Here is a 24,775-nt window from a genome sequence, read left to right as displayed (position 1 = left end):
TATATATATATATATATATATATATATATATATATATATATGTGTGTGTGTGTGTGTGTGTGTGTGTGTGTAAGTTGATGGTGCTATATAAGTACCTGTAGTAAAAATAAAATACACAAACAAGATAGAGGTTAACATAGTAGTGCTACACCATTTTGTTTTTTCTTAAGTTTGATTTGAAATGTTTTCCTATGGAAAAGGAAAAAACACTTTGACACATGCCACATAAACCAATACAGTTACTAGGGGATAAATGTCATGCTGCACCTTGCATTTGGAAAGCACTTTTAAAGCTGTGTATGGCTAAACCTCTTCTCCAATGTATCACAACTATGAATGGTGGGGACCGTCACAAACACAATATGGCTCCCAGTAACTAGCAGTGGTCTTGTAGTAGGGTGGGCACAGGCAAAAAATTACTCTTAGTGCCTAGTTTTGAAGAAAAAAAAAACACTCAATTTACAAAGTTAACAAGCCAGGATAAGAAGTTTTACTTTAGTCATGTGACTGTAATTTTTTTTTTTCAAATATAAATTTTATTAAACACCAAAAAGGGCAAGGCCCTCACAGTACAAAAAAAGAGTGTGAACATTGTCAAAGGTATACAGCCAATGTACAGTGATTAAGATAGCAGCAAATATCATATAGTTCAGCTCGCATGGAAGTTTGGCACAATAAATCGAGCATTCGCCTCCTAAGAGGTTCGGGTCCACAAACATCAACTTACATGGAAATGTCAGCACCCTCCCTTGCTTTTTCACCTTTTCTTAAAAAATAAAATAAAATTACAATTGGGGTGTGAGGCTAACAGGGATAGAGGAGAGGGACATCACAAAAAAGGGGGGGGGGGCAGAAAAAAGAAAAGGAAAGACATGGCGGAAGTTGAAGGAAGTGATCACAAATCGAGCACGTGGATGATCTATGACCCTAAAAGGCGTTGCCCTTCAGTAGAGAAGATAAAGATATTCCATTTCATCCAGGTCTTCATGTAAGTTTACTGTCTGTGCTGTGCAGTGAAGATTAGATCCTCCATTCTCCTCACCTCCTTCACCTTCCGAAGCCAATGTGCAATGGTCGGGGGGCACTGTTGCTTCCAAAAAAGGGGTATGCATGCTTTTGCGGCATTAAGTAAGTGCCGTACCAGGGACTTTTTGTATGCTTTGGTAGGAATCTTAGAGTGGTGTAAGAGGAGGAATTCAGCATCGTCCGGGATATTATACTCTGTGAACTCCTGCGTGATGCGGCAGACCTCCCCCCATAAAGGCCGCAATCTGGAGCAAGACCAGAAAATATGTAGTAGCGACCCCTCCTCCCTGCAGCGCCAGCAATGGTCCGAGGTAGAGGGGAAGCATTTGTGCAGTCTAGAGGGTGTCAGGTACCATCCGGATAACAATTTAAAATTGGTCTCTTGTGTTTTTGTACACAAAGAAGTTTTGAGAGCAAAGTCAATGATACACGTGGAGAATGTACAGTTCAAGTCTGTCTCCCATCTAGTCAGGCAGGGCAGCTGCGGCTGTTCCTTTGGAGTATTCAGTAAGGAGTATGTTTGGGACAATATGTGGGCTATTGGGCCTGTACCCGAATAGAGGTCCTCAAAAGACGTCAACTGGCACGAAAAGTCTTGGGGGCCAGGAAGGGAGTGGAGGAAGTGGTGCAATTGCACCGCTTTCCAGAAGGGAAGTTGAAAGGTTCCCGCCGCCTCAGTCAGTTCTGGAATGGAAGGCCATCTCCCGTTGGGGACAAATTTAGCTGCATGGTCACAGCCGGAGCTCCGCAACATAGGAAACTCCGCCGAATGTAAGCCTGGCTCAAAATTTGGGTGCCCGAGTATTGGGAATAGTGATTTTCTGGACGTGAGGGATGATTGAGCGGCTACTAGGTAGCTGTGTCTTAGAGTAGTGCCTATTAGCGGGTGTGATTTCAGCTTAGGTGGTAGGTCGTTGTAGTGGCTGTAATTTTTATATCTCATTGGAACTGTCACTGGAAATAACTGTAACTGTCATCCAAAATATGGATTTTTATCCTGGTGTGTTAGCTTTGTGAACTGAGCATCAGTTATACAGCCGTGGCCAAAAGTTTTGAGAATGACACAAATATTAATTTTCACAAAGTCTGCTGCTTCTGTGTTTTTAGATCTTTTTGTCAGAAATTGTTTTATGGCAAACTGAAGTATAATTACAAGCATTTCATAAGCGTCAAAGGCTTTTATTGACAATTATATTAAGTTTATGCAAAAAGTAAATATTTGCAGTGTTGACCCTTCTTTTTCAAGACCTCTGCAATAAGCCCTGGCATGCTGTCAATCAATTTCTGGGCCACATCCTTCTTTGTTCACCTGCCTCTTGAGGATTTGCCACAAGTTCTCAATGGGATTAAGGTCTGGAGAGTTTCCTGGCCATGGACCCAAAATGATGATGTTCTGTTCCCCAAGCCACTTAGTTACCCCTTTTGCCTTATAGCAAGGTGTTCCATCATGCTTGAAAAGGCATTGTTCGTTACTAAACTCTTCTTGGATGGTTGAGAGAAGTTGCTCTTGGACAAAGTTTTTGTACCATTCTTTTTTTATGGCTGTGTTCTTAGGCAAAAGTTGTGAGTGAGCCCACTCCATTGGCTGAGAAGCAACCCCACACATGAATGGTCTCAGTATACTTTACTGTTGACATGACACATGACTGATGAAAGCGCTCACCTTTTATTCTCTGGACAAAGTATTTTCCAGATGCTCCAAACAATTAGAAACGGGATTCATCAGAGAAAATTACTTTACCCCACTCCTCAACAGTCCAATCTCTGTACCTTTTGCAGAATATCAGTCTGTCTCTGATGTTTTTCCTGGAGAGAAGTGGCTTCTTTGCTGCCCCTCTTGACACCAGGCTATCCTGCAAACATCTTCACCTCACCCTGCATGCAGACGCACTCACACCTGTCTGCTGCTATTCCTGAGCAAGCTTTGCGCTGGTGGTGCCCCGATTCCACAGCTAAATCAACTGTAGGAGACGGTCCTGGCACTTGCTGTACTTTCTTAGGTGCCCTGAAGCCTTCTTCGAAAATGCAGTAGAAATGTTTATTTTTTTATGGGATTAGGTTCATTTTCATGAGGGACTTTGCAATTAATTGCAATTCATCTGATCACTCTTCATAACATTCTGGAGTATATGCAAATTGCCATCATAGAAACTGAGGCTGCAGACGTTGTAAAAATTCATATTTGTGTCATTCTCAAAAATTTTGCCCACTGCTGTACAAAATGGCAGCATCAACATTTTTGAATTTTTTAATTTTTAGAGGTCCAAACAGCATGGCTATTAGAAAGTATGAAAACATTTTCATTTAGACTGGAATTCTCTGTTAACATAAGTATGAAGAAAGAATGTGAAGTGGTCATCATTGTAGCAATGGGGTTGATTTACTAAAGAGAAATCCACTCTGCACTGCAAGTGCACTTGAAAGTGCAGTCACTGTAGATCGGTGTAGATCTGAAGGGAAGCTCTGCTGATTTTATCATCCAATCATGTGCAAGCAAAAATGCTGTTTATTATTTTCCTTGCATGTCCCCCTCAGATCTACAGCGACTGCATTTGAAAGTGCCCTTTTAGTGCACTTGTAGTGCAAACTGGATTTGCCTTTCGTAAATAACCCCCAATATGTTTCACAATCCACTTAAGTAAAATAGTGCTCTAAATAGATAATGCACTCTGCAAGCAACTTACATTTTCTTTGTCGGAGTTTAGAGAGAACATGTGACTCATTTAGTGTAAGCAGCAATTACATTGAAGGAGTCCTACTCAACAGTCAAGCTAGAGATGCCAAAGTGTTAATGAGCTGTGCTAACTACTAAGTTATTATAAAGGTTTGTCTTAAACTGCTTTGAGTGTAACCCGATGTGCGTCAAAACAGTGTAATGAGAATTGTATTCAGTTGCGTTTCAGTGATCACAGCATGATGATTCAGCATTCGTGATCATGAATCATGAAAACATTTACAGAGTCTGTCTATCAAATTTGACCTCCTTGTCTTCAAAATTGGCAGAAGGATTGAAGTAATTTGCATTATCATTCTGTTCTCCTAACATTTGTAAAGGAAAATTCCACATTTGAAACTCGTTTCCGCAAACCGTTTTCTGCAATGTTTTTTTAGAATTCAGTGTAGCAATTACAAGCACCAAGAAACTAAGGCCTCGTACACACGATCAGTCCAAACCGATGAAAACGGACTGATGGTCTGATGTGCCTACACACCATCGGTTCAAAAACCGATCGAGTCCAACGCAGTGACGTAAAACACAACGACGTGCTGAACAAAAACTAAGTTCAATGCTTCCAAGCATGCGTCGACTTGATTCTGAGCATGCGCGGGTTTTGAACCGATGCTTTTGCGTACTAACCATCGGTTTTGACCGATCGGTTCGGCGTCCATCAGTTCAATTTTAAAGCAAGTTCTAAATTTTTGGACCGAAGGACAACGGACTGATGGGGCCTACACGCGGTCGGTTTGGACCGATGAAACTGAACTTTAGTCCATTTTCATCAGTTTAGACTGATCGTGTGTACAGGGCCTAAGGCCTTGTGTACACTGCTGCTGTTAAACGGACGTATAGGAGCAGTTGGGCATTTTTTTCAACTGCCCCTGAACTCTTCTCTATGTTATCTTATCAGTACATGTACACAGGGTCGTTTATAGTCGTTTCTAGGCAGTTGAGTTTTTCTGGAACCCCAAAAATGCATTCAGAAGCTGTGTTTAGGGGCATTTCTTTTTTTTTTTCATTCAAATTTATGTTTATTTTCAATAAAAGTACATACATTTGTACTATAACAGCAGTATACAATTCAGTAATACACAGAAAATAATAAATCCAATGCATTGCTTTACATAGAAGATGGTCTTGTCATAGAAACTGACTATCATATACAGCCATATCATATGCTATCACCATACGGTGAGAGTATAATAGATTGTAATAGATAAAAAGAAAAGCTAGGTATAACCAATAATTTATAATTAAATAAATAAAAGGATATTTCCATATACTATATAATTCCTTAGGCTTATTATTGTCACACAATAAAAAAAAAACCCATGTGTGTACTGGGTCTAATTTCATGGAACGAATAAAGGACAGGATTTTTGGATAACAATGACCTCTCTGACACCCCCACTGGGAACAGTCTGTGTCCAAGAGGTTAAGCAAACCTTTCAATCCCCCTTCCCTCCCTCCAATAATTATCACCAATACCCACCAGTATCTGTAAATATATATTTTCAAAACCCTTAACATACCTAACATCCCCAAAAATTTGGTGGAATCTTTTGATAACCCAAACATATGCTAATACAAATGTTTATATATATCTTTTTTTTTTTTTTTTTCTAAACATAACATTCTGAGAATGAGAAATAACAAGGATGTTATCCTCGTGAAAAAAACAAAATTATCAAATCAAATAACAATCAATGAAAAGAGAAAAAGAGAAGAAAAGAAAAATAAAAAGAAGATCAGGGGAAAGTAAAAGGAAAAAGAAATGGCAGCCTGCCTGCCAACGAACAACATCGTCTTAAGGATATAAATATCACCACAGCCTTTATGGGATAAAAGATATTCCCATAAATTTCATCCACGGTTCCCATATTTCATGGAAAAGAGTAGACATATCCAACATGGAACAGACCCTCTTTTCTTGTTCCATGATCCATGTAACCTTTTGTTTCATATACCGGATGGAGACCGTAGATTTTTTCCACGCAGCTGCAATTGTGATCCTGGCACCTGTCAGAATGTATAGGATGAGTTTTCTAGTAACCTTGGAGGTTTGGAGTAACATCCCGTGAAGTAAAGCGATAGTGGGGGATTGATGCAAATTACAGCCTGTGACACGTCTTATTATGTTGAACACCTTATTCCAGTATCCACGTATTTTGGGACATTCCCACCATATATGTACCATAGACCCCAATCCCTGACAACCTCTGAAGCAAAGGGGCGAAGTTGACGGATACATGGAAGCCAGTTTAACGGGAACTAAATACCACCTAGTATAAATTTTTACATTAGCCTCTACAAGGGATATATTCACATATCCTTTAATGGATCTAGTATAATTACTACACCAGTCAGATAAATCCCAGTTGTTATTAAGTTCCCTTTCCCAGGCCAGCATATGAGGTAATTTGGTGCAGTTATTAGCAAGCGATTGATATATGATTGAAATATTCCCCTTCCTGATCAAACCCTGATCACAATTACTTTCATAAGGTGTCAATAGTCCAGAGATCGAGCCACTATCCCATAGGCTTTGTGCATAGTCATATAGTTGATAAAATCTTAATTTTTCTGAGACAGGAAGACCTAGCTTGTCAATGAAGTGTTGTTCAGGAAGTGGACCCGAGCGCGAAAAAAAACGGCCTATACGATACAACCCTTTGTCATGCCACCATTTGAACGAATCTACTTCAATTTTAGAAACAAAGAGTGGGTCTAGAAAAATACTCGATAAAGGTCTGCCTTTAGAAATTAGAGAGGGATTGTTTTTAAGTGAATCCCATAAAACAAAGGTTTGAGAAAGAGTCGGAGATAAAATAGAAGGCCTATTCTTGGTAGGACTCCACATTAACTCCTCTATCGTTAGATTCGGGGTCGCCTGCACTTCTATATCTAACCAGTCAGGGCGTTCATGTTTAAGAAAAGTTTCCGATAACTGTGCCAATCTTGCTGATTGATAGTACCATAATAAGTTGGGTACCCCCAGACCCCCCTGTTCAGGCAAGTTATAGAGAGTGCGAGATGGAAGGCGTGGACCCTTATTGTTCCAAATAAACTTGATAATCTTTCCTTGAAAGGATTTTAGATGACTTCTAATTATCGGTATGGGTAATGATCTAAAAAGATACAAAAGCCTAGGGAGAAGAGTCATCTTAACCGAGTTAATTCTACCAATCCAACCTATATTCTGAGTCCCCCAATCTCTCAAATCTTTCTCAAGTTTTCTATACATAGGTGGATAATTGGCCAAATACAAGTTTTGGATGTTGGGAGTCAAATAGATACCTAGGTATTTGATATAAGAGGTGTCCCATTTGAATCCATAATTTTCCTTTAGTAGAGAAACCGTGGATTCAGAGAGAGAAACATTGAGGGCCCTAGACTTGGCCATATTCACAGTTAGACCTGAAACTATAGAAAATTTGTCTAAAAGAGAATATAATTCCGGTAGGGATGTATCTGGAGCGGTCAAAAACAGTAAAAGGTCATCTGCAAATAAGGCACATTTATGCTCCTTTTTGGCACATCTAACTCCCCTGATGTTTGTGTTCTCACGAATAGCTATAGCCAAGGATTCCATAACTATTGCAAACACCAGGGGAGACAGAGGACAACCCTGCCTAGTACCCCTATGAATCTCAATAGGTTCCGAAAAGATACCCTGAAAGCGTATATTAGCTTTAGGATGAGAGTAAAGTGCAGATAAGATTCCAAAAAATTTCGTGCCAAACCCCCAACGTTTCATCACTTCTAACATGAATGGCCATGATACTGAGTCAAATGCTTTCTGTAGATCAATAGAAAGAAGCATTCCCCTTTGATTAGTATCACCAGTCCAACCCGAGTTCAAAATGGAGATCAGATCCACAGCCCTCCTAACCTGATCAGGACCTTGCCTTCCAGCGATGAAGCCTACTTGATCTTTACTAACATACTGGCCAATGAAAGAGGACATTCTATTGGCCATTACCTTAGTGAGTATCTTAAGATCGTTGTTAATGAGGGATATAGGTCTATAGTTTTCCACCAGGCTATGGTCTTTTTCTGGCTTTGGGATAACCAAAATATAAGCTAAATTAAGTTGCCTGTCTATGGGAACTCCACCGGTCATGTGGTTGAAGAATTTAACCATGTAGGGTGTTAAAATGCTCGAATATGTTTATAATAAGCACTTGAAAACCCATCAGGGCCCGGGGCTTTATCTAATTTTAGGTTTTTAATTACTAACAATACTTCTTCAGCTGATATGGGAGACTCCATCATTTCTCTATGAACTTCAGTCAATTGAGGTAGATTCAAATTGTCTAGAAAATCATCCATTCCCTCTGAAGAAGAATCATCAGTGGATGCATAAAGCTTAGAAAAAAATCATGAAAGGCCTCCATTATCTTCCTAGGATTCAGGGTAAGAGAACCATCAGTCATCCTTATTTTAGGGAGAGACCGTGATTGAAATCTGGGTGAGAGTTTATGAGCTAGCATTGGGCCTATTTTATCTTTAAATTTATAGAAATTAGCTCCAGTCCATTTCATATCTTCCCCAGCTTTGGTGGTAAGTACTAAGTTTAGGGCAGATCTAGCTGCATCAAGTGCCTGAGTAGGAAAGTTAAGAGGATCAGATTTATGTTTTTTACGGAGCTCTATATAGTTGTTTTCCAGCTTCCTTATGTCTATGTTTCTTTGTTTCTTGAGGCCAGCGGCCACTTGTATAATTTTGCCTCTGATAGAAGCCTTGTGGGCAGCCCACAGAGTTTCAGGGGACACATCTCCTGTATCATTATGCTTAAAGTATTCTAGAAGAGATTGCTCAATATCCTTCAGTAGGACAGGGTCCTTCAAAATAGATTTATTTAGTGTCCAATGAGACACTTTAGGAGAAGTGTCCTCTCTCCTCAGTGACAATAGAACCATCGAGTGATCTGACCAAGAAACATCAACTATGTGAGACTTAATGGCAGCTGGGACGTGATGGTTAGAGATTAATATATGATCTATACGCGAATAAGAATGGTGAGGGTTAGAATAGTGAGTATAGTCCTTAATTTTGGGGTTCAACTCCCTCCAGATGTCAGTTAATCTAGACTGATGTAGAATGCGTGCTACTTGTAGACTAAGTTTAGTCGGTCTGACAATTCCATTGACAGAAGATTTGGACTTATCCAATCCTGTGTCAAAAGCTAGGTTAGAGTCTCCACCCATAAGAATGATCCCCTCCATAAATGGTCGGAGGGTATCAAGCATCTGAGAGAAAAACTTTTTCTGACCTCTGTTAGGAGCATAATAGGAAATAAATGTGTATAATCTGCCATCAAGGGTACCTTGTAACAATAGAAACCTACCTTCCGGATCTCCGAATTCTTTAGTCAGGTTAAAATTACAATACCTAGAAAACAAAATGGCCACACCCTTAGTTTTGTTTTCTGCTTTAGCTAGGTAAAACGTTGGAAAGTGGGCATGCATAAAGGAAGGGTTGTATCGTTTAGGAAAGTGGGTTTCTTGAAGGAAAACCACATCTACACGGAGAGACTTATATACTTGAAAAGCTTTGCGTCTCTTAACAGGAGAATTCAACCCCTGAGTGTTGTGAGTAACAACACTAAGGGGTTTAGATACATCATTCGATCCAGCCATAAGTCTTGTCGACATCTATGAACATGCAGGACCGTACAGATATCATCAATAGTCTCGTAAATACGAACAATGGCAGGCAGGCTGAAGAAACGAAGAGAGTATGAAGAAGAAAGAAAAAAAAATGAAAAGGAGAGATAAGAAGAGAAAAATAAAAAAACATATAGCACAATAAACTATTAGATCGTGCAAGGTCAATTCGTGACCCAGAATGGGGGAAGAGAATGATTCTCCTTCCCTCATTCAAACAAGAAATTTTTGCATAGTCCCGGAAAAGGACTATATTCTTACCCATTGGGTCGACAAGTCGTCGACACAAGAGGTAAGTTGAGGTTCAATACCTCACCGTCGTCAGTTGCCGACAGATTAAACATCACATCTTAACACAAGTTTAAGAAAAAAGGCATGTGAATCATAGGATGACCAAAAAACAATAGGAGAATAATCTAAAGAAAAACTGCATAAAACTAGACATGTAATCCCGGAGTCTTCTTTTTTTAGAAAGTTTCTGGGATAAAAATTCATCTGAATAAAAGAATAAGAGATACATCTTGGGTAAGTCTATTCAATATCAGGGTGCTTGGTCACCTCCAATTTTCCTGTACTTGACCTTGTTCCAAGGATTTTGAGTCGGACTAGTAGGTGTGTTCCTCTTGGCAGATGGAAGTTGAGGCGGATTAGTGTCCATGACAGGATCAAGAGATATAATTTTCAGATCAGACAGAAGTCGTTCACCTTCTTGGAAATTATGTATTATATGGTTTCTACCATTATAATTGAATTTTAAGGCGAAGGGAAAAGCCCATTTATATTTGATGTCTTTGTTGATGAGGGCAGACAATAACGGTTTCATTGCTCTTCTTTTCTGAATGGTGTATGGTGAAATGTCAGAAAATATTTGTATATTAGTACCTTGGTATTGAAGATTCTCCTGTTGTCTGGACCGTTTCATAATGTCTTCTTTGGTGGAGAAAAAATGAGGCTTGACCACCACATCCCTGGGCAAACCATCTCTTCTCAGTGGGCCTAACGATCTATGAGCCCTATCAATCTCCAATTTTATATCAGGTGCAGATGGAAGGAGGATTCTCATAATATCTCGTATTGCTGAATGAATGTCCATAATGGATTCAGGGAGACCCCTAACCCTGAAGTTTTCTCTTCTTGACCTGTTTTCCAAATCGTCAATCTTAGCCTGAGCGGCCTCCAGTTGTTCTTGTAGGAAATGTATATGATCATCATGTTGGTCAGTTTTAGAAACGTTAGTGTCCAGTTTATGCTCAACTGAATCAATCCTGTTGCCAAGACATTGGAAGTCTGCCCTAATATCTTTAGTAATTTTCTCAGCCGTGTGAGCTAAACCCCTTTCCAGCATTTCAGAAATCCTGTTATAGAGATCAGCAACATTGAAAGAAACTTCTGGGGCAGTTTCAACGGTAGCAGGTACTTGTATAGGGTCATGTGAGGGAGAAACCATAGGGATCCCGTGATCAGCCATTATAGGTATTATACCCTCCTTTACTACAGATGAAAATAAAGCTGAAGATGTAGTAGAACTTAAGGGAGGAGGTGATGAGGAGGGTGTCATATGAGATGAGAAATGTTCAGTAAACTTAGGATCCACCACAGGCACCTGAGGACTTGTATGAGGAGGTGTGTCCATATTAAAAAGACTCTCCTTGATAATTGAGTTCTTATTTTTTTTGCCCTGTTTCCCCTTCATATATAATAAGTGTTATAGTGAATTCTTATCAGCAGGGGTAGAGTTGCTCTATATCGTAAAATCAACAGTTCACTCCTATATCAGTTCCTATAGGCATAACAGTCTTATAACCACCATCTTACAGTAGGTATTACTTATGTGAACAGACCAGGCCCAGATTTGGGCCTTTACAGCAAGTATTGTGAAAAGATCATCATCATAAAAATGCCTCAAATTACATATCATGCAGGTGTTATATTAGCGGATTGGTTTGTAGCTTTTGTCAACCAACATCGGACGGTGTGTAGGAGTACCTCAGCAAGTTTCCATAGCAGGGAAAATCATAGGATAATTCCACACTGTAAAACACAGACCCTGGGCATCGTATTCAGTTGGTAATCAACCTTTGACTACTGTTAATAGATTATCATTGCAGTCATGTAGCCAGTGAACTAAGAATTACCTCAGTTTAGAGAAAAAAATAAATATAATAAGAACTCCAAATAGTATGATACAGTGGATTATGTATGTTTCAGGATGTCACGGTGACCTGTGCATAAAATTCATCCATATACTATCAGATCCTTATAGAAATTCCACAGTATAATGGTCACAATTTACTACACTCTGAGTTAAAATCACTTATTATTCCCAGTATTGGCTCCTTTATATTTCTGTCGCTGGTTAGTGGCAATAGGTATTACCTATATTAACAACAGTACAGTCTCTGTATCCTTTATATAAGTGAGGCAATATAAAAACTGCAGATTCCAGGAAGTTTTTTTTTTTTTTTTGGGGGGAACTTGAGGAGAAGGCCTATGAAGACACTGTCAGGCCTTTGTATATTTACTGACAAGCAGTCATCCACATACCTCACTCCTAGCTTCAGACTTCAGGGGATGAATCAATTAGAAAAAAAAAGGGCCAGTCAAAGCAGCCTATGCCACACTAAATTAATGTTTGAGACAATAAATTTGTAGGCCACAAGATGGCGGCGTTGTCCCCTTAGTCTTATTAAAAAGTGCGTCAGAAGGCCTCTGGTATAGAAAACGTGTGTCTCCACCAGTCTCTGTTCGGATGTTTGTCCTGGTCACCCCTTGCAGAGCTGTATGACACAGGCGGGAGTGATTTGGTAGATCGATTCGTCCGCTGTCCCCCCTGTACTCGACCGCGGTGCAGCAATTGAATCCGCGGATCACGGAGGGAGTATAGGCCGCAGGGGACCGGTGCAGGGGTCTCCCGAATGTTTAGCCTCCACAGGGGAACGAACCTCACTCACCAGGATCGCCACCCGTGAGGAAGATGAAACTATAAATGTTTCAGTAGCCGCTGAGTTTACCTCACCCGAGCGCGCCTGTGGTTAAGGCTTCGTAGGCCCCAAAATGGCGACGGGACGTCTCTAACTGAACCCCCGTCACGGAGCACAGCACACCTCCGGAGGACCTTTTGAAGGTAAAATAATGGTTCAGGACCATGCAGGGAGATATCTTGAATAAGGATGGAGGGGTTAGGAGCGCTAATCTCCGATCCTAGGTATCGGATGGCCCTAGATAAAAGTTGGCTAGATGGAGCCTCCTCAGAAAGCGTCCATTGTCGTCTGCGTCAGGCCACGCCCCCCTCCGTTTAGGGGCATTTCAAGCTCCAAACGCAGCTTACCGCTTAGTCATTGCATCTATAGTGAAACTTAGGTTTTGGTATAATGCAAGTTTGCTCCACTGAAATCCTCTTCCTGTCAGCTCCATCATTCAGTGCATTCTTTACTTCACCTTGTCCAACAAGTTGATAAAAGTCATTAGTACTTCCACTTTCCAGAATGATTTACTTGGAACTTCAGCATACAGGTGACTTGACGTGTTTTGGCCCCACAATCAGAGTGCCTCATGCTAAACTTTTTCCAATAAAACCAATAAAAGGGGGGGGGTGATACAATCCTTTATACACAATCCTATTACCACAGTTGATCTAGAGGAAGGCAAAAAAAAACAATAAAGCATGATCCAATTTTCTTTTGAACACTCAGACCGGCCCTTTTTACTATTAATATATTTGGAAAAAAAATTGGGGTTTGCCCTACTTTCTTTTGCAATCTGTAGTTCATTTTGGATTTTTGAGGCCTTGATTTCCTTTTGATATATTCTGTTATGTTCCTTGTAACATTTAAATGATGATAGTGTTCCTTCATTTTTATGTTTTTTAAAAGCTCTTTTCTTAATTATTTATAGCTTTTTTAACTTTGGCCATGAACCACATTTTATTAAACCCATGGGAATAGATTTTGCGTACAGTGTTTTTGAAGAATACCCATTTCTGTTCTGTGTTCATCGATGCCAATATTCCCTCCCAGTCTAAGACTTGGAGCGAAGCCCTCATCCTTGGAAAATTTTCTCTCCAAATGTTAAGTGTTTTTACCTTTCCAGTATGTGTTTATTTACTAAATGTCTTCACTACAATATTATTTTTTCCTATGGAAGTCCATAATAAGTCCATAAGAATAAATGGGATTGTGAAGCACACACTGAACTCAGTACACATAAATAGGATTGTAGAGCGCATGCACAAGCCCAGCCAGGAAGATTTTTAAGAAGTGGGATGATCTACTTATTGATCTACATGCTGGATTGGGGAGAGGTGAGTATACGACTGGCAGAGGGGTTTGGGGTTAGTGGGTGCTCAGACTTAAGTATAACTGCACTAATGCCTATTAGTTAAAGCGGGAGTTCACCCGAAAAAAAATGTTTAAGATTAGATTGATGCTCATTTTGTCAAGGGGAATCGGGTAGTTTTTTTTAAATCCGAGCAGTACTTACCGTTTTAGAGAGCGATCTTCTCCGCCGCTTCCGCGTATGGTCTTTGGGACTAGGCGTTCCTATTTGATTGACAGGCTTCCGACAGGCTTCCGACGGTCGCATACATCGCGTCACGAGTAGCCAAAAGAAGCCGAACGTCGGTGCGGCTCTATACGGCGCCTGCGCACCGACGTCCGGCTACTTTCGGAAAATCGTGACGCCATGTATGCGACCGTGGGAAGCCTGTCGGAAGCCTGTCAATCAAATAGGAATGCCCAGTCCCGCAGCCCATACCCGGAAGCGGCGGAGAAGATCGCTCTCTAAAACGGTAAGTACTGCTTCGATTTAAAAAAAAACTACCCGATTCCCCTTGACAAAATGAGCCTCAATCTAATGTTAAAAATTTACTTTTCGGGTGAACCTCCACTTTAAGTTCAAAACATGCAAACAAATGTTGACTTGTTTGCTGAAGTTATTAATAAAGAGGTATTTTGAAAATTGGATGTTCTATTGCCTTTCGTCACCCTGTTGTAAACTAAAGTGTTCTAAAGGTTACAAACTTAATTTCATTATTTCTTTAACAGAGTTTTTTTGGTTACAATATAAACAAAAAACCTTCAGAGAGAGATAGAGGAATGAACTTCCCTTTAAAAGCAAAAGTTAGTCACAAGTTTTACAAATTTCTCATCTATTAATTAAACGTGCTGTTGGTTCTGAACAGATTTCAATCATATCTCTTTTGGCGGTGGCCCTCGGGTATGATCAACTAACTGCCATTAAATCTCTAAGGACATTGAGAGCATTGAGACCTCTACGTGCATTATCAAGATTTGAAGGCATCAGGGTAAGGCTAAGACCTAGGTTGTCACACAGCACAGATTCACATGTTTTCTTTGTTGTAGGTTAATTTTTATTGTCAGACTTACTTTTGCTCATCAAAAACCAACTTGAGCTCCAACAAAATGTGAGAGTGAGTAAGACATTGAGGATGTGTGCTCCATTGTGTCAACAGATCTCCATCATCAGGTGGATCTTATTTACTTTGTCCTTTCTAATCAGACTTCTTTTTCAGCTTGCTTGGCCACATGGAAGAATTTAGAATGGGCCGATTTCCCCTGGCAAACCAAAGCATACCTCAAACATATATGTGGTGGCAGAAAAATTTTAATTTTTTTTTTTGTTTTTTTTATATAGGTGTCTCTCGTTAGCTTAGTAGCCAATGCCTTGGGATACTCAGAACTAGGGGCTATTAAGTCCCTAAGGACATTAAGGGCCTTGAGACCACTAAGAGCCCTTTCACGTTTTGAAGGGATGAGGGTAAGAATAAAAAATAACTTTTAATGCATGTGTAGAAACATGCATGTGTTATGTTATAAGGAATGAAAAATAAACTCAATAATTGCTTTACCATTACCACTGTAAAAAACACATCACATTAGATTTCATATGTAACAACTTGTCTTTCACAGGATTGAAAAGTAATAATCTTAAAAACAGGGCTTCTAGAAGTTTTATGTCTATAATTAAGAAGCCACAAAGCATCATTCTTTTTGTTTCTTTTAAAGTGTCATTAAACGCATTTAAACAAGTTTAGCGTTACCATCTGAAAATCTAACAATGAAAGTGAGAACATTTAGCTCACATGGAAATAAATAAGATAAATACCTTTTTTTTTACTGCTGTAAGGCAACTAGTGTAGAGTGCTTGCATTGTACTGTGAAGATAAAGGGGGAGGAGCAAGCAGAATGAAAAAAAACTGCATTGAGAGCAAAGGAAAGGGATCAGCTGTCACTGTAAGGGGCCTGTGCATGTTGCCACAGGCAGACAGGAGAAAAGAGAGCAGCTATTAGAAAGACTTGTATCATATAAGCTGCTGAAAGAGGAAGAGGCAGGCATTGGAACAGGAACCTGTCAATCAACCTGCTGGCTGGGAATGAGGAAACAAAGGAGCTGGCTAAGCATGCACACTGAGTGTGGCAAAATAGGAGCCAGGGGATCGGCTGCCATATCCTTGCCACAGTCAGAATAGAGGTCCATGGGAAAGGCAGGATCAACCAGGTATTTACTAGTGCAGAAACACTTTGTGCTTGTAAGCTTCTGCACATGGGTTTAGAACATACTTTAAAAAAGATAGACATACATACAAGTTTTGGGTTTAATGACACGTTAACATAATAATAAAAGTAATGAAGTAAAATGTATATGTTTTATCACAATTTGAATAATCTTACCGATAATGTATGAATTGACATGCAGAGATAAATTGGCTTTAATTTTAGCACCACTGGGTTCACTGTCAAATTACTTGCTGCTTCACACCATTAAAATATGTCTCTTTGTTAAAACAAAAGTATTGACAAATTCTGTATTCATTATAATTCCTAGAGTGAATTTTTTTTAAATTCACTCTAGGAATTAGGTAGTGTTCTACCTTTTTATTAGGCTTTTGTTAAAAGGTAGTGTTCTACCTTTTTATTAGGCTTTTGTAATTACTGCTTTATTGTGCTTCACAATGAGTTGAGTTGGAAGATATAAGGAGAGAGCTCAGTTTGTCGCTGCTCCTTCGCTGTCCAAATTTACAAGCTGTGGCAGCCCTGGACCGGAAAACAAAGGAAAAGGTCAATATCTGACTCTGACTTCTAGCATGGTTATCTGATTAGAAAACTTGCAGAATCAGAACCCAGACTGAATAAGGTTAAAATAATTTTTTTAAGACAAATTACACACTTCCAACACCAAGACCAGTAAATCATTAACTATGCAAGTGACACATAAATAATCTTTCTATATGCAAAATGGAGGGAGCACAGGTGACAAGGACAGGAGCCAGGGAGCAGGGAGCCAGGCACTGAGAGTGGGAAGCAAGGAGCAGGTCTCAAGGTCATGTACAGGAGCAAGGATTAGGATCAGGATCAGGCAGGGACACAACTTGCAGCGACAACACTGAAGCATTGAACTCCAGTCAAGTTGCAGGCTTATATACCCCCAGCAGTCCACATCAGGTGCACCCTAATTACTTGTACTTGTCCGGCTGCTAGGAGACACCCGCTAGTGGCCACCAAAACTGCGCACTTTGATTCCAGGAACAACAGTGCCACCAGTAGGTGACTCAAGTAATGACACTAAAGCCCTGTACACACGATCAGTCCATCCGATGAGAACGGACTGAAGGACCGTTTCATCGGTTAACCGATGAAGCTGACTGATGGTCTGATGTGCCTACACACCATCAGTTAAAAAACCGATCGATTCCAACGCGGTGACTTAAAACACAACGACGTGCTGAGAAAAATGAAGTTCAATGCTTCCAAGCATGCGTCGACTTGATTCTGAGCATGCGCAGGTTTTTAACCGATGCTTTTGCATACTAACCGTCGGTTTTGACCTATCGATTAGGCGTCCATCGGTTCAATTTTAAAGCAAGTTCTATTTTTTTGGACCGAAGGATAACTGACCGATGGGGCCCACACACGGTCCTTCAGTCCGTTTTCATCGGTTTAGACTGATCGTGTGTACAAGGCCTAAGGGACACATTTTAACTAACACATTTTATGGAGTGTAACAAAGTTTGCAAAGTTTGCACTTACTTGTACTTCAACTGCTTGCTCTCACTTCCACTTAAAGTCAACCACTGTGTATAGCTAGCCATTGTATTGCAAGTTGAACCCAAGCAGTTTATAAAGACCCGACAAACATGTAAGCTATGTTCGCCAATAAGGAAGTGTTTGCTAACTGTTGAAGTAAATAAATTGTTTAATACCGACCAAATTAAAGAAAAAGAACATAGCAAAAATTAGTGGGCCAGCCTAGTTTGTCTCTGCATATTCATGACATCATCTGTAACTACTGAAAAAAAGTTGTAGGCATCTACAACACTGCCATATGTTTAATATGTAAGCTGAAATTATAGAAAGAAAAAAATTCAGGTACCCAGAGTTATGTGGTGCCAACATTCTTTTTTTGCCTAATCTGATGTGCAGATTTTGCTATTCAATGCTGCACATTCATTTGTTTTACTGCAATCATTATTTACATACACAAACTATTGAACATTGTTGCTTTTATGAGGACACTTTATTCCATGCATGAATCGTTTATATTCTATAGTCACTGGAAATGTACTTCTGAAGCTTGTACTACAATAAATGCAAATAATTTGAATTACATTTTTAAGGACAACAGTGTCAGATTGAAATATTTATGACTCAGGGGGAGATTCTCTTGTATTTGATTATATTTAAAAAAATTCTCTTTGTTGATTACAACTTTGTTTGCTACAGTCTGCACAAGTAAAATTCTAAGTTTGATTGATTATAACAAATTTAGTGGAATGTTGGATGGGTGGGGCTTAGCTACACCTGATGTGGCTTAATTCCCAAGAAAGAAAATTTGAGGTATCTGTTCTTAGGATATCTAGATATAAGGCTAATTTAAAAGAAAGTGAACTTTAACAAAATACCCCATGAGAATTTATATTAAAGCTGTGTGCAGTAGGGACCTGGTGTGAAGCCATAATGCTTCAGTACCGGGTTCCCTTTCCGGCAATGGCAGCAGCAGCACCCAACAGCTGATGGAACCAGCTGCGGTGCCAATGTCGATGGACTCCAGGACAGGTAAGTCTCCTATTATTAAAAGTCAGCAGGGCGGGCGACCTCCGCTTTAAGGCTGCGTTCACATATATGAAAATTGGATTCCGGTTTCCACACATCCAATTCACATGACTGGAGAGTATGCCTGGCTCACAATAGAGCCGGTTTACACAGCTTCGGGGCGACATTTTGAAAAGGTCTTGTGCGTCTTTGGGTCCAACTCAGGTGCAAATTCAGGCAAAAATTCAGGCCTGGTTCACACCTGAATTGGTGAACAGGGACGCGCCAGACCCCCTGCTGTGCGCCGTGGCTGCAGCATGTGTGAACCGAGTCTTAGGCATAATTTCACAATTGGAATTCCTACAGGACAGAAATTAGTGCTTCATTCTAAGATGTTAATGTGTTACCTATACCTTAGGAGTACAGCTCTAACTCATAAGTCTAGATTTTTATATCCTGCTTTTGTATTGTGACTGCTTGACAACATTCTAAGCTGCATGACAATTTCATAGTTATGCTTGTACTCTAGTTTAGACTTTTAAATGTAAAAGTTCTGCATAACAGAAAATACCAAAATGTTACAGCTACTACCCTTTTAACCAAAAGGTTAAATGCATGTTCTGTGTCCCTGATTTAGTTTCACTATGTTGCTGGGGGCAGACTTTTATTAAATAAGTTGTGCCAACTTCCATTTCAACACCCAATGAAAGAAAGAAAGGGCATGCTCATTGGACAGGCATATTGCAGTTAGTAGACCCTTGAAGTCAAGGAAGGTCAGGTCCCAGTAACAAGGTGAAACTAAATCAGACAGGGGCAAAGAAGAGTCAAGTTTGTTTCCTAATAAAAGCTATAGTAGATATTTTTTGATGTGTGTTCTTAGCAGCTTGGCACTTGGTATATGTATATAATTTTCATCAGCAAATGCAGGTGACATTCTGTTTACCTTTATGGCAGAAGGATATTAATCTGTACATATAATGCTACTCAGACCTGGGCAAGGTTTGGTGTACAAAGCACCCAGTTGCATCCTTGTGCTTCAAAGGTAAATTAAAGACTTCTGCAGTGTGTATACAACTCTCATTCACCTTAAAGCAGACGTAAGTGCAGTGGAACTGTGAGAGTACTTGCCATAACATGCAGGTATACATAGCATATTTTCACATTACGTCCAGGGCCGTCTTTAACGCAGGGCAGAAGGGGAAGCTACCTCGGGCCAGGTCATTGTCGTGGGGCCCAAAGCAGATGCCTCTTGGGCATGCCGTGTTTGTTTGTTTTTGGGATGTTGGGGTGGAGAGTGAAATTGCATGGGGTGGAAGAAAATGTTTGCCCTGGGTTCAATCAATATTAAAGATGGCCCTGAGTATGTCACACTTACCCCCTAGTTTGCCTTTCTCTTCCACTGACAGTTTGAAGCTACAGTTGCAGCTCCATGCTCCACTGTTGCCATCTTCCTCACTGCTTCTGACAAAATCCTCAACCCTCTTTTGCCATTGGATAGCCACTGATGATCATTCCCTACATCTGGTTCTATTCTCACTTTGTTGAGAATAAAGTGGCATGTACACTTCAGGGTGCTTACACCATGCGGTTTACATTTAAAAAAAATATAAAAAAAACTGCTGGTGCATGTGGCAAAAGTTTTTTGGCAAAAAGATTTTGCATGTCACCTTTGCCCAAAACCTCATGCTCCTAGCAATTTTTTAATTATGGGACTTTAGTTACACTTTATTAGTGTATCAGGGTTTTTGCACCTGCTAAATGATATCAAGCTCCAGCCCCTCCGTGATTACAGAAGTGCACATTCCCTGTAGCAGTCCAGAATATTAATTTTGGATAGAGTTAGCCTTTAATATAATATGGATATACTGGGTATCAACAGCTGTATACAGAAAATCCTGCTATAGTGCTTTCAGAAGAACTTTCTGGATATCATTAGCGAGTATGTTTTAGGGGCCTGTATTTCATAACTTGTTATTAAAATGCAAAGTATATCAAAAAAGAAGGGGAAAAATTGCGCTGTCTACAAATAACAAACAATAGCAGCAAGCACCACAAAGGATCAATCTGTGTGTGAATAAACAAAGTGGTAAAGTGCACTTTACCACTTCGATTAAAATGCAAAGGTCAAAGAAAATCATGTTACCTGAAATAAAGATTCTTTATTTAAACAAAGGTTCTTATACCATACATATGTTTATGACCGACTTAAATTTCATTCTGAGAAATAAATTTTATGTATTATATTATAATACTGATTTGTAGCTTTCAGTACACAGTTTACCTTTTAAAAGTAAAAAAATATTACCGGTAATAATGACTGGAATGAGCTTCGGAAATTTAGTGCATTATTTATTTAGATATGTCATAAAAGGCATATGAGCAAGCTCTTAGACTGCCCCCTAATTTTATTTGAAGAAACAAAATGTAATGATTTGCATTTATATATTGATTCATAGAGGTCATTTTCACATAATAAGAAGGGTGATTCTAAAAATACATGCAACCGTTTCTGTTTGGTTGTGCTGATCTGTATGCCAGTGATGGATGCCACAGATGACTCATGGTTGTTATTGATGCAGTCATTTTTCTGTTGCCTGTGGCAGTCATAAGTTTTAAATATGACATTGTATCAGTCATTGTCATATAGTATGGTTGATATGATTAAAAAAGTTAAGGAGTTAAAGGGACACTAAAGGCAAGATTTTTTTTGATTAAAAATAACAAACATGTTATACTTACCTCCGCTGTGCAGTTTGTTTTGCACAGAGTGGCCCCGATCCGTGTCTTCTGGGGTCCCTCGGCGGCTGTCTCTGGCCCTCCTCACAAAAGCTTTCCACGTTCATGCGAGCTCCCTCGCATTGGTGTAAAGCTTTTGCGAGCGCATTGGCTGGCGCTGCTGTCAATCACAGCGGATGATGCGGCGCGCCGGGGGGCGGGGCCGAGTGATACAGTCGCCGGCTATGCCCGCCGCTGTATCACGGGAGTGCGCTCGCAAAAGCTTTCCACCATGCGAGCTCGCTCACATGAAGGTGGAAAGCTTTTACGAGGAGGAGCCGAGACAGCCACCGAGGGACCCCAGAAGACCGAATTCGGGGACACTCTGTGCAAAACGAGCTGCACAGTGGAGGTAAGTATAACATGTTTGTTATTTTTTTTTATTATTATTTGCTCTTAGTGTTCCTTTAAGCCTGTCTGCTGTCCACTAAACTAGTAGGACTGTAAAAGAGTAACTTTATGCTAAATATAGGATTATGTTTATTTTATATTACGCTATATATCACCCAATAATACTGTACAGCCATCACCAAAGTTTTTAGAATGACACAAATATCCAAAATGTTATGAAGAGTGATCAGATGAATTGCAGATAATTGCAAAGTCCTTCTTTGCTATGAAAATTAACCTAATCCCCCCCCCCCCCCCCAAAAAAAAAAAGTTTCCCTGTGCTTGTGAATAAGGCTTCTGGGCACCCAAGGAAATCCAGCAAGCGTCAGGACTGTCTCCTACAGTTGATTCAGCTGATAACACATATTACACATTACAATTTTATACATCCAAAATAACTTATAAATGTCCGAGAACATATATATATCCACGTATTGACACAATGGATTTGGGTCTATCTTCTATCTAAGATAGGCCACAGATGAAAAAAAAATTGTCCTGAACTCCAGTCTAGTATAGCGCTTTCAGCACACAACCTCCTGTCACTGTGAACTATGCGTTAAAGCCCACCTTTCTTGCCGCTCTCTATATTTCCCTTATGCGATTGGCAAGAGGTTAAATCCTCACATATAAATGTATTCACTGTCTGATTACATTTAAAACCATAGCATAAGCCATTTGGTGCCTCACATATAAATGTATTACTGCCATTGCACTGCATTGAGTGGGGATTATGAGGACTGGAACTTGGAAGCACTGCTATCAGATGAGTGAGGGTTCAGCTGGTACACCATGGATATATGGAATAAATAGTGCAGCGCTTAAACAAAAAATAATGAATAATAGTACCACAATGTGAATAATGGTAATCACAAACAGTGCAAAAAAGAAAAAAGGATGACATATTAAGGAAGCAAAAAAGGCTTCAAAAGACAGTGTAAAAGTCCATTGTGATAAACAAAATGTGAAGTGATCCTTCCCAAGAACTGGCACAGGATACAGGAGTTACAAGTTGACTGTTGAAATACTCAAATTCTTCATATAATGAAGTACTCTTACCGCAAATGATGGACTCATCTGTTATATAACAGTGTGTCAAACGGGCTTGGGGTCTCAAAGACCTGGATCAAAGCAGGGGGATCTTCGTGGGTTCCAAAGGAATTTGGAACAATCCTGTAGACTCTATTGCCAACTCAACACGCTACCCTGAGTGATGCCACGTACACACGATCGGTTAAACCGATGAGAATGGTCTAATGGACCGTTTTCATCGGTCAAAACCGATCGTGTGTGGGCCCCATCGGTTATTTATCCATAGGTTAAAAAAATGCAATCTTGTTTTAAATTTAGCCGATGGATTCCTAACCGATGGGAAAAAAACGATCGTTAGTAGGCACGTCCATCGTTTAAAAATCCACGCATGCTCAGAATCAAGTCGACGCATGCTTGGAAGCATCGAACTTCATTTTTTTCAGCACGTCGTTGTGTTTAACGTCACCGCATTCTGACACGATCGTTTTTTTAACCAATGGTGTGTAGGCGCGACGGACCATCAGTCAGCTTCATCGGTTAACCGATGAAAATGGTCCGTTCTCATCAGATGGACCGATCGTGTGTACGCGGCATGAGTCTACTTTTAGTTTTTACACTTTCATCTGCTAAGGTCTTCTCCAGAATGGCTCTAGAACTCCTTTTGGTTGCAAGAATCGTGCCAATGATAATTGAAGGTTCCTGGAGTAATCAATAGATAACAGTACAGTTCCAGTTACCACACCAAGAATAAAATCAGTTGCTAACAGCTGTCAAAGTTGACAGAAGATGTCAAGCCCATGTAAGAGCAGCCATGTAAGCAAACCTTTGCCGTCTGCTGGATAAATGAATACCTGGCTGTGGTAGCCATTCCCAAATATATGACCTCAACCAAGTTTACCCTCCTTAGGCCTTGTACACACGACCGAACATGTCCGCTGAAACTGGTCCGCGGACCAGTTTCCGCGGACATGTCCGACCGTGTGTAGGGCCTAGCGGACAGTTTTCCGGCCTAACGGACAGGTTTCCAGCAGACAAAAGTTTCTTAGCATGCCAAGAAACTTGTCCGGTGGAAACCTGTCCGTCGGACATGTCCGATGGTTAGACCAAAATCCCCCGCATGCGTCGAAGTGATTCGACGCATGGGTAGAAGCATTGAACTTCCTGGTTCGCGCACGTCGCCGCGTCATCGTCACCGCGTTTTCTGTCCGCGGGGAATTTGGTCTGATGGTGTGTACACACATCAGACCAAAAGCTCCCAGCAGACATATCCGATGAAAACGGTCCGCGGACCGTTTTCATCGGACATGTCTGATCGTGTGTACAGGGCCTCAGACCTGTCATCAGTCTCTGGACATGTTCCAAACTATATGAAACACTAATTTAATGTAAAAAACACTAAAAGCATCGCTGACATAGATCCTTTAATATATCTGAGTTTTTAGCTGACATACTGAACAAAAGAGGCCAGTAGATATGCCCTTGTGCTTAGAGTTTGCTCTATTTATAAACAATACATATTGCACATTGGTATTGACACTGTAAACATGCTAAGCCAGCATGCATTTCTATTATTGGCCTTGTTACAGCAGACAGCACCACTTCTAACTGTATAAAATTCTGAAGTATTAGATAAACTAGCTGTTCATTTAAATTCAGATATCTGGCACCATGGTAACCAAGCAAGGCACAGCTGATGTGACTTATTTTTCTACTTGGTGGTTTCGAAAATTGGGATGTTTTTCCTCAAGCAACAAAATTTGAAAATAATTCCTGGAACTTCATTGCTAGATTAATAGGACTGCTCTTGATTGTCAGGATTTAAAGGAAAGAAAAACATACAGCGCAGGAAGCATTTTTACAGTAAAAGCAAATGTGAAAACAAAAACAGTGGATGCTGTAGAGCAGGGGTACTGAATTAAAATTCACGGGGGTCCAGTCGGAAAAAAATTCTTCCAGCGGAGGTCCGAATGCCAAATTGGTGCTATGACGCCACATGATATCCTCCACTTGACAACCTCCCATCACAGCGCCCCCCCACCACCACCACACACCTTTATGACCCACACACATCGCACTTTTTTTTCTTTCAACTTCATTGAAATGTAAAAATACCTTTC

The 24,775-nt window shown here is 40.2% G+C and overlaps 1 protein-coding gene across 3 annotated transcripts in view; it reads left to right on the top strand.

Annotated features, from left to right (window-relative positions):
* Nucleotides 1–24,775, top strand: part of LOC120944042 (sodium channel protein type 2 subunit alpha-like) — a 317,686-nt gene that overhangs the window by 258,491 nt on the left and 34,420 nt on the right. For all 3 annotated transcript variants that reach the window (XM_040357809.1, XM_040357807.1, XM_040357808.1), the window contains exon 21: nucleotides 15,067–15,189. In XM_040357809.1, the coding sequence (XP_040213743.1) occupies nucleotides 15,067–15,189 (123 nt within the window). The remainder of the gene's footprint in view (nucleotides 1–15,066; nucleotides 15,190–24,775) is intronic.

Source organism: Rana temporaria, chromosome 6, assembly GCF_905171775.1.
Source record: "Rana temporaria chromosome 6, aRanTem1.1, whole genome shotgun sequence".
In the NCBI taxonomy this organism is placed as follows: Eukaryota; Metazoa; Chordata; class Amphibia; order Anura; family Ranidae; genus Rana; species Rana temporaria.
The sequence above is the reverse complement of the archived record's forward strand: the minus strand, read 5'-3'. Positions and strand labels throughout refer to the sequence as shown.